The 15,004-nt window shown below is 46.8% G+C and overlaps 1 protein-coding gene across 1 annotated transcript in view; it reads right to left on the reverse strand.

Moving 5' to 3' along the window:
* Nucleotides 1–15,004, reverse strand: part of LOC148510699 (solute carrier family 35 member F3-like) — a 75,836-nt gene that overhangs the window by 50,111 nt on the left and 10,721 nt on the right. The window contains exon 2 of the mRNA XM_088442498.1: nt 10,772–10,985. Coding sequence (XP_088298624.1) covers nt 10,772–10,985 — 214 coding nt within the window. The remainder of the gene's footprint in view (nt 1–10,771; nt 10,986–15,004) is intronic.

Below are 15,004 nucleotides of genomic sequence, written 5' to 3' on the forward strand. Positions count from 1 at the left end.
AAAACCACCCTTCCGTGTTTTGGGTTCTGGGTTTTGTGTTTTGGATCTGTATTTTTTTGAAAAAAAGCATAAAAACAGCTAAAATCACAGAATTTGTAGGTTTTTCTGCTCCTTTGCTATTATTAACCTCAATAACCTTCATTTCCACTCATTTCCAGTCTATTCTGAATACCTCACACCTCACAATAGTGTTTTTATGTCCAAAAGGTTGCACCGAGGTAGCTGGATGACTATGCTAAGCGACACGAGTGGGCGGCACAAACACGTGACCCATCTAGGCGTGAAACTGCAGTGGCAGACAGGATGGCATTGAAAAACTAGGCCCCAAACTGTACATAATGCAAAGAAAAAAAAGAGGTGCAAGATGGAATTGTCCTTGGGCCCTCCCACCCACCCTTATGTTGTATAAACAGGACATGCACACTTTAACAAACCAATCATTTCAGCGCCAGGGTCTGCCACACAACTGTGGCTGAAATGATTGGTTCGTTTGGGCCCCCACAAAACAAGCTGGCAATTAATCTGTCCCTGCACAAACTGGCTCTACGGAGGCAAGAAGTCGTCCTCATCCTCCTCATCCACAGATTCCTCACCCTCTTCAGTGTTATGTACATCCTCATCCTCACAGAGTATTAATTCGTCCCTGCTGGAACCACAGGTCCCTCTGTACGTTCTGGAGGCTGGTCTCCCTGGAAGAGTTGATCATTCATTTTATGAACATCATCTTCTCCACATTTTGTGGAAGCAACCTCCTACGCCTTTCGCTAACAAGGTTCCCGGCTGCACTAAACACTCTTTCGGAGTACACACTGGAGGGGGGGCAACTCAGGTAAAATAGAGCCAGTTTGTACAGGGACCTCCAAATTGCTTCTTTTTCCTGCCAGTACAGGTACGGACTGTCTGACATGCCTACTTGGATGCTGTCACCGATGTAATCCTTTAACAGACAGACGCACGCTTGTCGCTGCTGCTTTGAGGATTCAAGTGCGGCTACAGCCCACACAATTCACAAAGACAGAAAAAAAAAAAGAATATTTTTATTGTTTGTGGAGCACACTTTGAGGGTTACACCACCCTCTAACAGACAGACGCACGCTTGTTGCTGCTGCTTTGAGGATGCAAGTGCGGCTACAGCCCACACAATTCACAAAGACAGAAAAAAGAAGAAGAATATTTTTATTGTTTGTGTAGCACACTTTGAGGGTGTCACCACCCTTTAACAGACAGACGCACGCTTGTCGCTGCTGCTTTAAGGATGCAGGTGCGGCTACAGCCCACACATTTCACAAAGACCGAAAAAAAAAGAACAATATTTTAATTGTTTGTGTAGCACACTTTGAGGGTGTCACCACCCTTTAACAGACAGACGCACGCTTGTCGCTGCTGCTTTAAGGATGCAGGTGCGGCTACAGCCCACACAATTCACAAAGACAGAAAAAAGAAGAATATTTTTATTGTTTGTGTAGCACACTTTGAGGGTGTCACCACCCTTTAACAGACAGATGCACGCTTGTCGCTGCTGCTTTGAGGATGCAAGTGCGGCTACATCGCACACAAGTCACAAACACATAAAAAAAAAAGTTTTTTATTTTTTGGAGCACTTTAAGAGTTACACCACCCTTTAACAGACAGACGCACGCTTGTCGCTGCTGCTTTAAGGATGCAGGTGCGGCTACAGCCCACACATTTCACAAAGACCGAAAAAAAAGAACAATATTTTAATTGTTTGTGTAGAACACTTTGAGGGTGTCACCACCCTTTAACAGACAGACGCACGCTTGTCGCTGCTGCTTTAAGGATGCAGGTGCGGCTACAGCCCACACAATTCACATAGACAGATAAAAGAAGAAGAATATTTTTATTGTTTGTGTAGCACACTTTGAGGGTGTCACCACCCTTTAACAGACAGACGCACGCTTGTCGCAGCTGCTTTAAGGATGCAGGTGCGGCTACAGCCCACACAATTCACAAAGACAGAAAAAAGAACAATATTTTAATTGTTTGTGTAGAACACTTTGAGGGTGTCACCACCCTTTAACAGACAGACACACGCTTGTCGCTGCTGCTTTAAGGATGCAGGTGCGGCTACAGCCCACACAATTCACATAGACAGATAAAAGAAGAAGAATATTTTTATTGTTTGTGTAGCACACTTTGAGGGTGTCACCACCCTTTAACAGACAGACGCACGCTTGTCGCTGCTGCTTTAAGGATGCAGGTGCGGCTACAGCCCACACATTTCACAAAGACCGAAAAAAAAGAACAATATTTTAATTGTTTGTGTAGCACACTTTGAGGGTGTCACCACCCTTTAACAGACAGACGCACGCTTGTCGCTGCTGCTTTGAGGATGCAAGTGCGGCTACAGCCCACACAATTCACAAAGACAGAAAAAAAAAGAACAATATTTTAATTGTTTGTGTAGCACACTTTGAGGGTGTCACCACCCTTTAACAGACAGACGCACGCTTGTCGCTGCTGCTTTAAGGATGCAGGTGCGGCTACAGCCCACACATTTCACAAAGACAGAAAAAAAAGAACAATATTTTAATTGTTTGTGTAGCACACTTTGAGGGTGTCACCACCCTTTAACAGACAGATGCACGCTTGTCGCTGCTGCTTTGAGGATGCAGGTGGAATCTAGATGGGATTTGGAACCAAGGACACACTACCTCCATCAATTGTCTAAATCCCACTGCACTAATGTCGGATACCGGACGCACGTCTAACACCAACATAGCAGTCAAGGCCTCAGTTATACGTTTTGCTTCAGGATGACTGCTGTCGTACTTCATCCTCATCGCTAGGGACTGTTGGAGGGTCAATTGTTTAGTAAAAGTAGTGATGTTCCTACTTCCTCTCTGGGATGATGAACAACTCCCAGCAGCAGCAACAGCACTAGTAGGAAGTGGTTCTTGATCTTTCCCTATTTTATTTTTATCAGAGAAAGTTTGGTCCTCCATTTATGTTATATTGATATATATACGTGCGGCTAAAGCGCACACAAACACAGAAAATATTTTTTTATTTTTGCTGGAGAGTAGTGCACTTTGTGGGTTACACCACCCTTTAAGAAATGAGCCAGCCGGCTCTTTACTTATGGGACACAGGCGCACGCTTGGCGCTGCTCCTTTGTTGATGCACGTGCAGCCACAGTGCACACAAGTCACAAACACAGAAAATATATATTTTTTTGGTTTGGAGTGTACTTTGGGGGTTACAGAACCCTTAACGGTCAATCCAGCCGGCCCTTTACTTATGACACAGGCGCACGCTTGGCACTACTTTGTTGATGCACGTGCGGCTACTGCGCACACAATTCACAAACACAGAAAATAATTTTTTTTTTGGTTTGGACTGGAGTGTACTTTCGGGGGTTACAGCACCCTTTAACGGTCAAGCCAGCTGGCCCTTTACTTATGACACAGGCGCACACTTGGCACTACTTTGTTGATGCACGTGCGGCTACTGCGCACACAATTCACAAACACAGAAAATAATTTTTTTTCGGTTTGGACTGGAGTGTACTTTGGGGGTTACAGCACCCTTTAACGGTCAAGCCAGCCGGCCCTTTACTTATGACACAGGCGCACGCTTGGCACTACTTTGTTGATGCACGTGCGGCTACTGCGCACACAATTCACAAACACAGAAAATAATTTTTTTTTTGGTTTGGACTGGAGTGTACTTTCGGGGGTTACAGCACCCTTTAACGGTCAAGCCAGCCGGCCCTTTACTTATGACACAGGCGCACGCTTGGCACTACTTTGTTGATGCACGTGCGGCTACTGCGCACACAATTCACAAACACAGAAAATAAATTTTTTTTTGGTTTGGACTGGAGTGTACTTTGGGGGTTACAGCACCCTTTAACGGTCAAGCCAGCTGGCCCTTTACTTATGACACAGGCGCACGCTTGGCACTACTTTGTTGATGCACATGCGGCTACTGCGCACACAATTCACAAACACAGAAAATAATTTTTTTTTTGGTTTGGACTGGAGTGTACTTTGGGGGTTACAGCACCCTTTAACGGTCAAGCCAGCTGGCCCTTTACTTATGACACAGGCGCACGCTTGGCACTACTTTGTTGATGCACGTGCGGCTACTGCGCACACAATTCACAAACACAGAAAATAAATTTTTTTTTGGTTTGGACTGGAGTGTACTTTGGGGGTTACAGCACCCTTTAACGGTCAAGCCAGCCGGCCCTTTACTTATGACACAGGCGCACGCTTGGCACTACTTTGTTGATGCACGTGCGGCTACTGCGCACACAATTCACAAACACAGAAAATAATTTTTTTTTTGGTTTGGACTGGAGTGTACTTTCGGGGGTTACAGCACCCTTAACGGTCAAGCCAGCCGGCCCTTTACTTATGACACAGGCGCACGCTTGGCACTACTTTGTTGATGCACGTGCGGCTACTGCGCACACAATTCACAAACACAGAAAATAATTTTTTTTTTGGTTTGGACTGGAGTGTACTTTCGGGGGTTACAGCACCCTTAACGGTCAAGTCAGCCGGCCCTTTACTTATGACACAGGCGCACGCTTGGCACTACTTTGTTGATGCACGTGCGGCTACTGCGCACACAATTCACAAACACAGAAAATAATTTTTTTTTTGGTTTGGACTGGAGTGTACTTTCGGGGGTTACAGCACCCTTAACGGTCAAGCCAGCCGGCCCTTTACTTATGACACAGGCGCACGCTTGGCACTACTTTGTTGATGCACGTGCGGCTACTGCGCACACAATTCACAAACACAGAAAATAATTTTTTTTTTGGTTTGGACTGGAGTGTACTTTTGGGGGTTACAGCACCCTTAACGGTCAAGCCAGCCGGCCCTTTACTTATGACACAGGCGCACGCTTGGCACTACTTTGTTGATGCACGTGCGGCTACTGCGCACACAATTCACAAACACAGAAAATAATTTTTTTTTGGTTTGGACTGGAGTGTACTTTCGGGGGTTACAGCACCCTTTAACGGTCAAGCCAGCCGGCCCTTTACTTATGACACAGGCGCACGCTTGGCACTACTTTGTTGATGCACGTGCGGCTACTGCGCACACAATTCACAAACACAGAAAATATATTATATTTTTAGCACTTGGGGGGAGCACCCCTGATGGACAGAGCACCCCCTGGACAACACTACAGCACCTCTTTAGGACTGGGACACTGCACAGGACTTTGGAGTGGACACAGCCCCTATGGAGAACTGACTGCACAACACAGTCCAGCCAGCCCCTATGGACTTTGAAGTAGTGGACACAGCCCCTATTAACAACAGCAGCACAGCACAACACAGCCAGCCCCTATGGACTTTGAAGTAGTGGACAACAGCAGCACTACACTACACTACACTACACAGCCCTAACTCCCACCCTCCCTCTTCACTGTCCACAGCCGAGTGAGAAAATGGCGCCGACGTGGGTACCTTATATAGGATCCAAAACCCGCGAGACTCGGAAGGCGGAAAGATGACGTTTTGCCTCGATTTCAGAATCCGAGTCAGGCGGGAAAAGTCGAGCCTGACTCGGATCGGACTCGGATCGGGGGGGCTCGGGGGGGTTCGGATTTCAGAAATCCGAACCCGCTCACCCCTAATTTTAGCATGACTGAGAAAGTGAAACCTTTGCTTTCTGATGGTTCAATGTACACAAACTTTGTTTAAAGTAGGGGTGTGCACCGGCCACTTTTCGTGTTTTGGATCTGGATCTTTCTTTGTGTTTTGGATCTGGATTGGTTTTGCCAAAACCACCCTTCGGTGTTTTGGGTTCTGGGTTTTGTGTTTTGGATCTGTATTTTTTTTTTAAAAAGCATAAAAACAGCTAAAATCACAGAATGTGTTGATTTTTCTGCTCCTATGCTATTATTAACCTCAAAAACCTTAATTTCCACTCATTTCCAGTCTATTCTGAACACTGAACACCTCACAATAGTGTTTTTATGTCCAAAAGGTTGCACGGAGGTCAATGGATGACTATGCTAAGCGACACGAGTGGGCGGCACAAACACGTGGCCTATCTAGGAGTGACACTGCAGTGGCAGACAGGATGGCAGTTTGAAAAACTAGGCCGCAAACAGTACATAATGCAAAGAAAAAAAAGAGGTGCAAGATGGAATTGTCCTTGGGCCCTCCCACCCACCCTTATGTTGTATAAACAGGACATGCACACTTTAACAAACCAATCATTTCAGCGCCAGGGTCTGCCACACGACTGTGGCTGAAATGATTGGTTCGTTTGGGCCCCCACAAAACAAGCTGGCAATTAATCTGTCCCTGCACAAACTGGCTCTACGGAGGCAAGATGTCATCCTCATCCTCCTCATTCACCGATTTCTCACCCTCTTCAGTGTTTTGTACATCCTCATCCTCACAGAGTATTAATTTGTCCCCGCTGGAATCCACCACCACAGGTCCCTCTGTACGTTTTCGAGGCTGGTCTCCCTGGAAGAGTTGATAATTCATTTTTATGAACATCATCTTCTCCACATTTTGTGGAAGCAACCTCCTACGCCTTTCGCTGACAAGGTTCCCGGCTGCACTAAACACTCTTTCGGAGTACATACTGGAGGGGGGGCAACTCAGGTAAAATAGAGCCAGTTTGTACAGGGGCCTCCAAATTGCCTCTTTTTCCTGCCAGTACAGGTACGGACTGTCTGACATGCCTACTTGGATGCTGTCACTGATGTAATCCTTTAACAGACAGACGCACGCTTGTCGCTGCTGCTTTGAGGATGCAGGTGCGGCTACAGCCCACACATTTCACAAAGACAGAAAAAAAAGAAGCATTTTTTATTTTTTGTGGAGCGCACTTTGAGGGTTACACCACCCTTTAACAGACAGACGCACGCTTGTCGCTGCTGCTTTGAGGATGCAGGTGCGGCTATAGCCCACACATTTCACAAAGACAGAAAAAAAAGAAGAATTTTTTATTTTTTGTGGAGCGCACTTTGAGGGTTACACCACCCTTTAACAGACAGATGCACGCTTGTCGCTGCTGCTTTGAGGATGCAGGTGCGGCTACAGCCCACACATTTCACAAAGACAGAAAAAAAAAGAAGAATTTTTTATTTTTTGTGGAGCGCACTTTGAGGGTTACACCACCCTTTAACAGACAGACGCACGCTTGTCGCTGCTGCTTTGAGGATACATGTGCAGCTACAGCCCACACATTTCACAAAGACAGAAAAAAAAAGAATTTTTTATTGTTTGTGGAGCGCACTTTGAGGGTTACACCACCCTTTAACAGACAGACGCATGCTTGTCACTGCTCATTTGAGGATGCAGGTGCGGCTACTGCGCATACATTTCGCACACAAACACAGAAAAAAAGAAGAATTTTTTATTTTTTTTGGACTGCACTTTGGGGGTTACAGCACCCTTTAACAGACAAGCCAGCCGGCCCTTTACTTATGACACAGGCGCATTCTTGGTGCTGCTCCTTTGTTGATGCACGTGCAGCCACAGTGTACACAATTCACAAACACAGAAAATTCCTCCACCATTCTGTCAGTGGTGACAGTATCATATGCAGTGACAGTAGACATGTCAGGAATTGTTAGCACGTCCTTCAGTCCGGACCAGATGTCCAAACCGGCCCTTGACTTATGACACAGGCGCACACTTGGCGCTGCTGCTGTGTGGATGCAAGTGCGGCTACTGCGCATACATTTCGCACACAAACACAGAAAAAAAAGAATTGTTTATTTTTTGTGGAGTGCACTGTGGGGGTTACACCACCCTTTAACAGACAGACGCACGCTTGTCGCTGCTGCTTTGAGGATGCAGGTGCGGCTACAGCCCACAGAATTCACAAAGACAGAAAAAAAAGAATTTCTTATTTTTCATGGAGCGCACTTTGAGGGTTACACCACCCTTTAACAGACAGACGCACGCTTGTCACTGCTGATTTGAGGATGCAGGTGCGGCTACTGCGCATACATTTCACACACAAACACAGAAAAAAAGAAGAATTTTAAATTTTTTTTGGAGTGCACTTTGGGGGTTATAGCACCCTTTAACAGACAAGCCAGCCGGCCCTTTACTTATGACACAGGCACACGCAGTCACTGAATGGCGGAAGTGGCCAGAAATTTTTCGGGCCACCGAAAGCGTCTCCTGCTCGCCCCTGTTGCTTTTTAGGAAATTCGGCACCACCAATTTTATTGTGTGAGCAAAACATGGGACGTGCTGGAATTTGCCCAGATGTAATGCCCGCACAATATTGGTGGCGTTGTCAGATATCACAAATCCCCAGGAGAGTCTAAGTGGGGTAAGCCACTGGGCGATGACTTCCCTCAGTTTCTCTAAGAGGTTGTCGGCGGTGTGCCTCTTACTGAAACCGGTGATACACAGCGTAGCCTGCCTTGGAACGAGCTGGCGTTTCTGAGATGCTGCTACTGGTGACGCTGCTGTTGTTGCTGCGTAAGGTGATACATTTACCCAGTGGGCTGTCACAGTCATATAGTCCTTAGTCTGCCCTGTTCCACTTGTCCACATGTCCGTGGTTAAGTGGACATTGGGTACAACGGCATTTTTCAGGACACTGAGGACACTTTTTCTGACGTTTCTGTACAGTCTCGGTATCGCCTGCCTAGTGAAGTGGAATCTAGATGGGATTTGGAACTGGGGACACACTACCTCCATTAATTGTCTAAATCCCACTGCACTAGTGGCGGATACCGGACGCACGTCTAACACCAACATAGCAGTCAAGGCCTCAGTTATACGTTTTGCTTCAGGATGACTGCTGTCGTACTTCATCCTCCTCGCTAAGGACTGTTGGAGGGTCAATTGTTTAGTAAAAGTAGTGGTGTTCCTACTTCCTCTCTGGGATGATGAACAACTCCCAGCAGCAGCAACAGCACTAGGAGGAAGTGGTTCTTGATCTTTCCCTATTTTATTTTTATCGGAGAAAGTTTGGTCCTCCATTTATGTTATATTGATATATACGTGTGGCTAAGGTGCACACAAACACAGAAAATAATTTTTTATTTTTGTTGGAGACTAGTGCACTTTGTGGGTTACACCACCCTTTAAGAAATGAACCAGCCGGCTCTTTACTTATGAGACACAGGCGCAAGCTTGGCTCTGCTCCTTGGTTGATGCACGTGCAGCTACAGCCCACACAATTCACAAAGACAGAAAAAAAATGAAGAATTGTTTATTCTTTGTGGAGCGCACTTTGAGGGTTACACCACCCTTTAACAAACAGACACACGCTTGTCGCTGCTGCATTGAGGATGCACATACAGTACAGACAATTCACAAACACAGAAGAAATTTTTTTATTTTTGTTGGAGTGCACTTTAGGGGTTACACCACCCTTTAACAGACAGACGCACGCTTGGCGCTGCTGCTTTGAGGATGCACGTACAGTGCAGACAATTCACAAACACAGAAGAAAATATTTTATTTTTGTTGGAGTGCACTTTGGGGGTTACAGCACCCTTTAATGGTCAAGCCAGCCGGCCCTTTACCTATGACACAGGCGCACGCTTGGCGCTACTTTGTTGATGCACGTGCGGCTATGAGAAAGTTTGGTCCTCCATTTATGTTATATTGATATATACGTGCGGCTAAGGTGCACACAAACACAGAAAATATTTTTTTATTTTTGTTGGAGACTAGTGCACTTTGAGGGTTACAGCACCCTTTAACGGACAAGCCAGCCGGCCCATTACTTATGGGACACCGGCGCACGCTTGGCGCTGCTCCTTTGTTGATGCACGTGCAACCACAGTGCACACAATTCACAAACACAGAAGATATTTTTTTATTTGGTTTGGAGTGCACTTTGGGGGTTACAGCACCCTTTAACGGTCAAGCCAGCCGGCCCTTTACCTATGACACAGGCGCACGCTTGGCGCTACTTTGTTGATGCACATGCGGCTACTGCGCACACAATTCACAAACACAAAAAAATATATATATATTTTTTTTTTGGAGTGCACTTTGGAGTTACAGCACCCTTTAACGGACAAGCCAGCCGGCCCTTTACCTATGACACAGGCGCATGCTTGGCGCTACTTTGTTGATGCACGTGCGGCTACTGCGCACACAATTCACAAACACAGAAAAAATAGATATTTTTTTTGCACTTGGGGGGAGCACCCCTGATGGACAGAGCACCCCCTGGACAACACTACAGCACCCCTTTAGGACTGGGACACTGCACAGGACTTTGGAGTGGACACAGCACCTATGGACAACTGACTGCACAATACAGTCCAGCCAGCCCCTATGGACTTTGGAGGAGTGGACACAGCCCCTATGGACAACAGCAGCACAGCACAACACGGCCAGCCCCTATGGACTTTGGAGGAGTGGCCACAGCCCCTATGGACAATAGCAGCACAGCACAACACAGCCAGCCCCTATGGACTTTGGAGGAGTGGACAACGCTCCTATGGACAACAGCAGCACAGCACAACACAGCCAGCCCCTATGGACTTTGGAGGAGTGGACACAGCCCCTATGGACAACAGCAGTGCAGCACAGCACAGCACAGCACAACACTACACTACACAGCCCAGCCAAATTACCTTTAGGCTATGTGTATAAGGTGGATATAAAACATAAAAGCATTCTGTGTTTAGATTTGGGTCCCATTTCATTATTTTATGCAAATATTCCAAAATACGGAATATTCCGATATGCAAAATACCCCTGGTCCCAAGCATTTTGGATATGGGAGACTCAACCTGTATATGCATACACAGTTAAGATGTACTGTGCATCATCACTGACATTTACCTGGTACTCTGCTTGCCATGTCCCCACAACACAATACGGCACAGCACAGGGGCCAGGGCGGATGTAACACTGCAAAGCCAGGCTAGGAACACTGGATCCCATCCATCCTGCACTGTAACGTATGCGATGTGGGTACCACAACCCCACAGCAGGGCAGAAATAATGACTGTAAGTAGGAAACATCCAATACTGCGCCATAGGATTGGTCCTTGTTCTGAAATAAGAAATACACACCATCTATGATATACACTGCATGCAGCCTGTTATTGTACATACGTATTACATAAACATGTTGAAATGATGCCTGCTTTAATGCTTTCTATGAACACTGATGGGCTGTTCTGTAGGAAATGCTAAGGATAGTAATTTGACATAAGAAGCAAAAGGAATACAAATACAACATTAGCACTAATCCACTTGTAGCCAATTTTAGTAATTATGACTTTGCCTTGTTGCTTTGCACAGACAATGAAGCTGTGTAATACTAATAGAATGGGATCATGTGATAGACTGCGGGCAGGAGACAATGGCCCTCATTCAGAGCCGTACGCTCTGAGCAGAGCGCACGCTCTGCATGAGGGCCGGGCTCCTTTTTCATGGAGCGTCCTCCTGGACGCTCGTATAGCTGTGGGTCACCACCCACAGGCTATACGAGCGTGCATTTTGATGGTCACGATGGTCGTGACCATCGCGACCATCGAAATTGCGAGCCGGAGCCTGCGGTTGAGGTTTTCAACCGCAAGCTCCGGAGTGATTTTGGCTCTATCAGAGCCAAAATCACTCACACTGACATCACTAGTGATGTCAGTGGGCCGGCTTCTGACGGGAGGCGTTCCCGTGGGAACGCCCCCGTCAGGGAGGCACGCCCCCGGCACGCCCACCAAAGGGGGCGTGCTGTCAATCAACATTGACAGCACGCCCCCTTTGATCGGACACAACGAGCGAAGGAAAGTCCTTCGCTCGTCGTGTCTGGCGCATGCGCACGACGGAGCTCCCTCCGTCGTGCGCATGCTCAGTGCAGACCATCGACCCACTTGCGAGCGTACAGCCGCTCGCGAGTGGGTCTGAATCAGGCCCAATGACTCTGCTGAAAATAGGGCAATCAGCAGAGAGTAATATTCACTACCTCATAGTCCAGAGAACAGATATAAATCTGAGGCATGCACGTTCATGTACACAGACACACACAGACACGAGCACACATATATTATGTACACATACACAGATCATTATACATAATGCCGGTCAAGAGCAAACTGTAACACTGTGTATGTAGCGTTGTGCTAGAGCTAATTTTGTTGCCTTCTGAGGTAATTCTGCCTGTAATTCTGTGCATGTACATGTAAATGATCTCTTCAAGACACACACAGCATTTGGCTATAGTCAGTAGAATGGGAAGGTCAGTTGCTGTTACTAGCTATGTACATTTATTATGGCTGGCTGCTGGTATGCAGATATAGATAACAAAATGGCGAAATGAACAAACTATTTACAAATGTATTTCCTCAGAGAGCAATGTCATGACCACTTTTGTACACAATATTTGTTTTTATGGCTGCTTGTGAGGTATGAGTAGAGTTTGCATGTGTACAGTACTCTTAAACAAGCCAGTTGTATACATGGCTCAGTATATTGCCGCTATTAAACTAGCCATTCTATTTGTAAAACTAGTAAAAAAAATTGTGAAAATAGACATATGGGAGCTGAGGGCCTGATTCAGAGCCGGACGCTCTGACCAGAGTGCTCGCTCTGAATCAGTGCCCTCCTACCTTAAAATGGAGCGGCCTCCTGGCCGCTCGCATAGCTGTGGGTGACCACCCACAGCATATGCGAGCGGCCAAAAAGATGGTCGCGATGGTCAAGACCATCGCGACCATCAGGCTTGCGACGAGACCCTTGTGGTAGGGTCTCGTTGCCGCAAGCAATGGAGTGATTTTGGCTCTATCAGAGCCAAAATCACTCCCACTGACATCACTAGTGATGTCAGTGGGGCCGGACCACTAAAGGGGGCATGCTGTCAGTCACCATCGACAGCACGCCCCCTTTAGTGGGAGACCCATAACAACGGCTTGGCCGTCGTTATTCGGGTCTCGCGCATGCGCACGACGGAGCTCCCTCAGTCGTGCGCATGCGCATTGGGGGAACATCGTCCCGCTTGCGAGCGTCCTGCGCTCGCGAGCGGGTCTGAATGACCCCCTGAGTCACATGCTACTGCACCGCTTTAGAGCTGTATTCAACTTGACTCGCACCAGCGATACTTTTTCGCCTCCCGGACTTTCCGCCTAGTTCGCCTGTTTTGGAGGCGGAAAAGTATCGTGTGCATGCCCACTTATCCCCGTATTCAATTTGAAAGTATGCGAAAACGGGAGCCGGTGAAACTGAAACAAGCGGAAAGTCATGTCAGATTTGGGGAAATCAGCCTGACACCCCCCAAACGATGCTCTGACATGGGGGTTCCCTATGGTACCCCGATTTGGCTTGCTGAAGGTATTTGGTGTTTTTAAACGGGCTCAATAGCTGCTAAATTGCATTTTTGCATAAGTGGTGAAGAATAGTATTCAGGAGGTTTTTTTATGCTGAAAATTTCTTATCCCAGCAAATTTGGGGTACTTGAAAATGGGGGTCACCATCTTTAAAAGTAGCTAAATTTAAGTTTTAAAAAACCTGAAAAATCCACCTGCTGCAAGCACCAGCAATGAGAAAAACACCTAGGGCATACTTGGGGACCCCCCTGGAGTCTAGTTCACTAGTTTTTAACTTTGTCCCCAACTTTTTTTTTTTTGCCCCCAAAATGAAAGTGATATTTTGGGATGTTCTTAAGTGTTTGTTTTTTCTTTTTTAATTTTGACGCAGTTTACTTTTGGGGGGCTGTCTTAAGACTGCACGGGGGTTCCCGCAATGTTTTACCCCAAAACCCCAATTCTGCACATTTTTTCCGCCCGCTATTCATAGGCGAAACTTTTTCGCCTATTACATTGCATTGACTTTCCGCCTAGGCGGACTTCTGTGAAATTGACTACGGCAATACTTTTCCGCCTGGCAAAATGACGTCATCGGCTAAACTTTTTTGCTGATCTCGGCTTTTTGCTCCAAATTGAATACAGGCCTTAGTGTCTATTGCCGTAGTCGTATTTGCAACTATATGCTAATGCTAGTATCAGCCCTTCCCCTGGTGTACAAGTGTGTGTCTGTGACTATATGCTAATGCTAGTATCAGCCCTTCCCCTGGTGTACAAGCGTGCGTCAGTGACTATATGTTAATGTTATTATCAGCCCTTCCCCTGGTGTACAAGCGTGCATCTGTGACTATATGCTAATGCTAGTATCAGCCCTTCCCCTGGTGTACAAGCGTGCGTCTGTGACTATATGCTAATGCTACTATCAGCCCTTCCCCTGGTGTACAAGCGTGCGTCAGTGACTATATGCTAATGCTACTATCAGCCCTTCCCCTGGTGTACAAGCGTGCGTCTGTGACTATATGCTAATGCTACTATCAGCCCTTCCCCTGGTGTACAAACATGCGATTGTGACTATATGCTAATGCTAGTATCAGCCCTTCCCCTGGTGTACAAGCGTACGTCTGTGACTATATGCTAATGCTAGTATCAGCCCTTCCCCTGGTGTACCAGCGTGTGTCTGTGACTATATGCTAATGCTAGTATCAGCCCTTCCCCTGGTGTACAAGCGTGCGTCTGTGACTATATGCTAATGCTACTATCAGCCCTTCCCCTGGTGTACAAGCGTGCGTCAGTGACTATATGCTAATGCTACTATCAGCCCGTCCCCTGGTGTACAAGCGTGCGTCTGTGACTATATGCTAATGCTACTATCAGCCCTTCCCCTGGTGTACAAACATGCGATTGTGACTATATGCTAATGCTAGTATCAGCCCTTCCCCTGGTGTACAAGCGTACGTCTGTGACTATATGCTAATGCTAGTATCAGCCCTTCCCCTGGTGTACCAGCGTGTGTCTGTGACTATATGCTAATGCTAGTATCAGCCCTTCCCCTGGTGTACAAGCGTGCGTCTGTGACTATATGCTAATGCTAGTATCAGCCCTTCCCCTGGTGTACAAGCGTGCATCTGTGACTATATGCTAATGCTACTATCAGCCCTTCCCCTGGTGTACAAGCGTGCATCTGTGACTATATGCTAATGCTAGTATCAGCCCCTTCCCCTGGTGTACAAACATGCGATTGTGACTATATGCTAATGCTAGTATCAGCCCTTCC

This window comes from Taudactylus pleione, unplaced genomic scaffold (genome assembly GCF_031769625.1).
Source record: "Taudactylus pleione unplaced genomic scaffold, aTauple2 ptg000313l, whole genome shotgun sequence".
NCBI classification, from domain to species: Eukaryota; Metazoa; Chordata; class Amphibia; order Anura; family Myobatrachidae; genus Taudactylus; species Taudactylus pleione.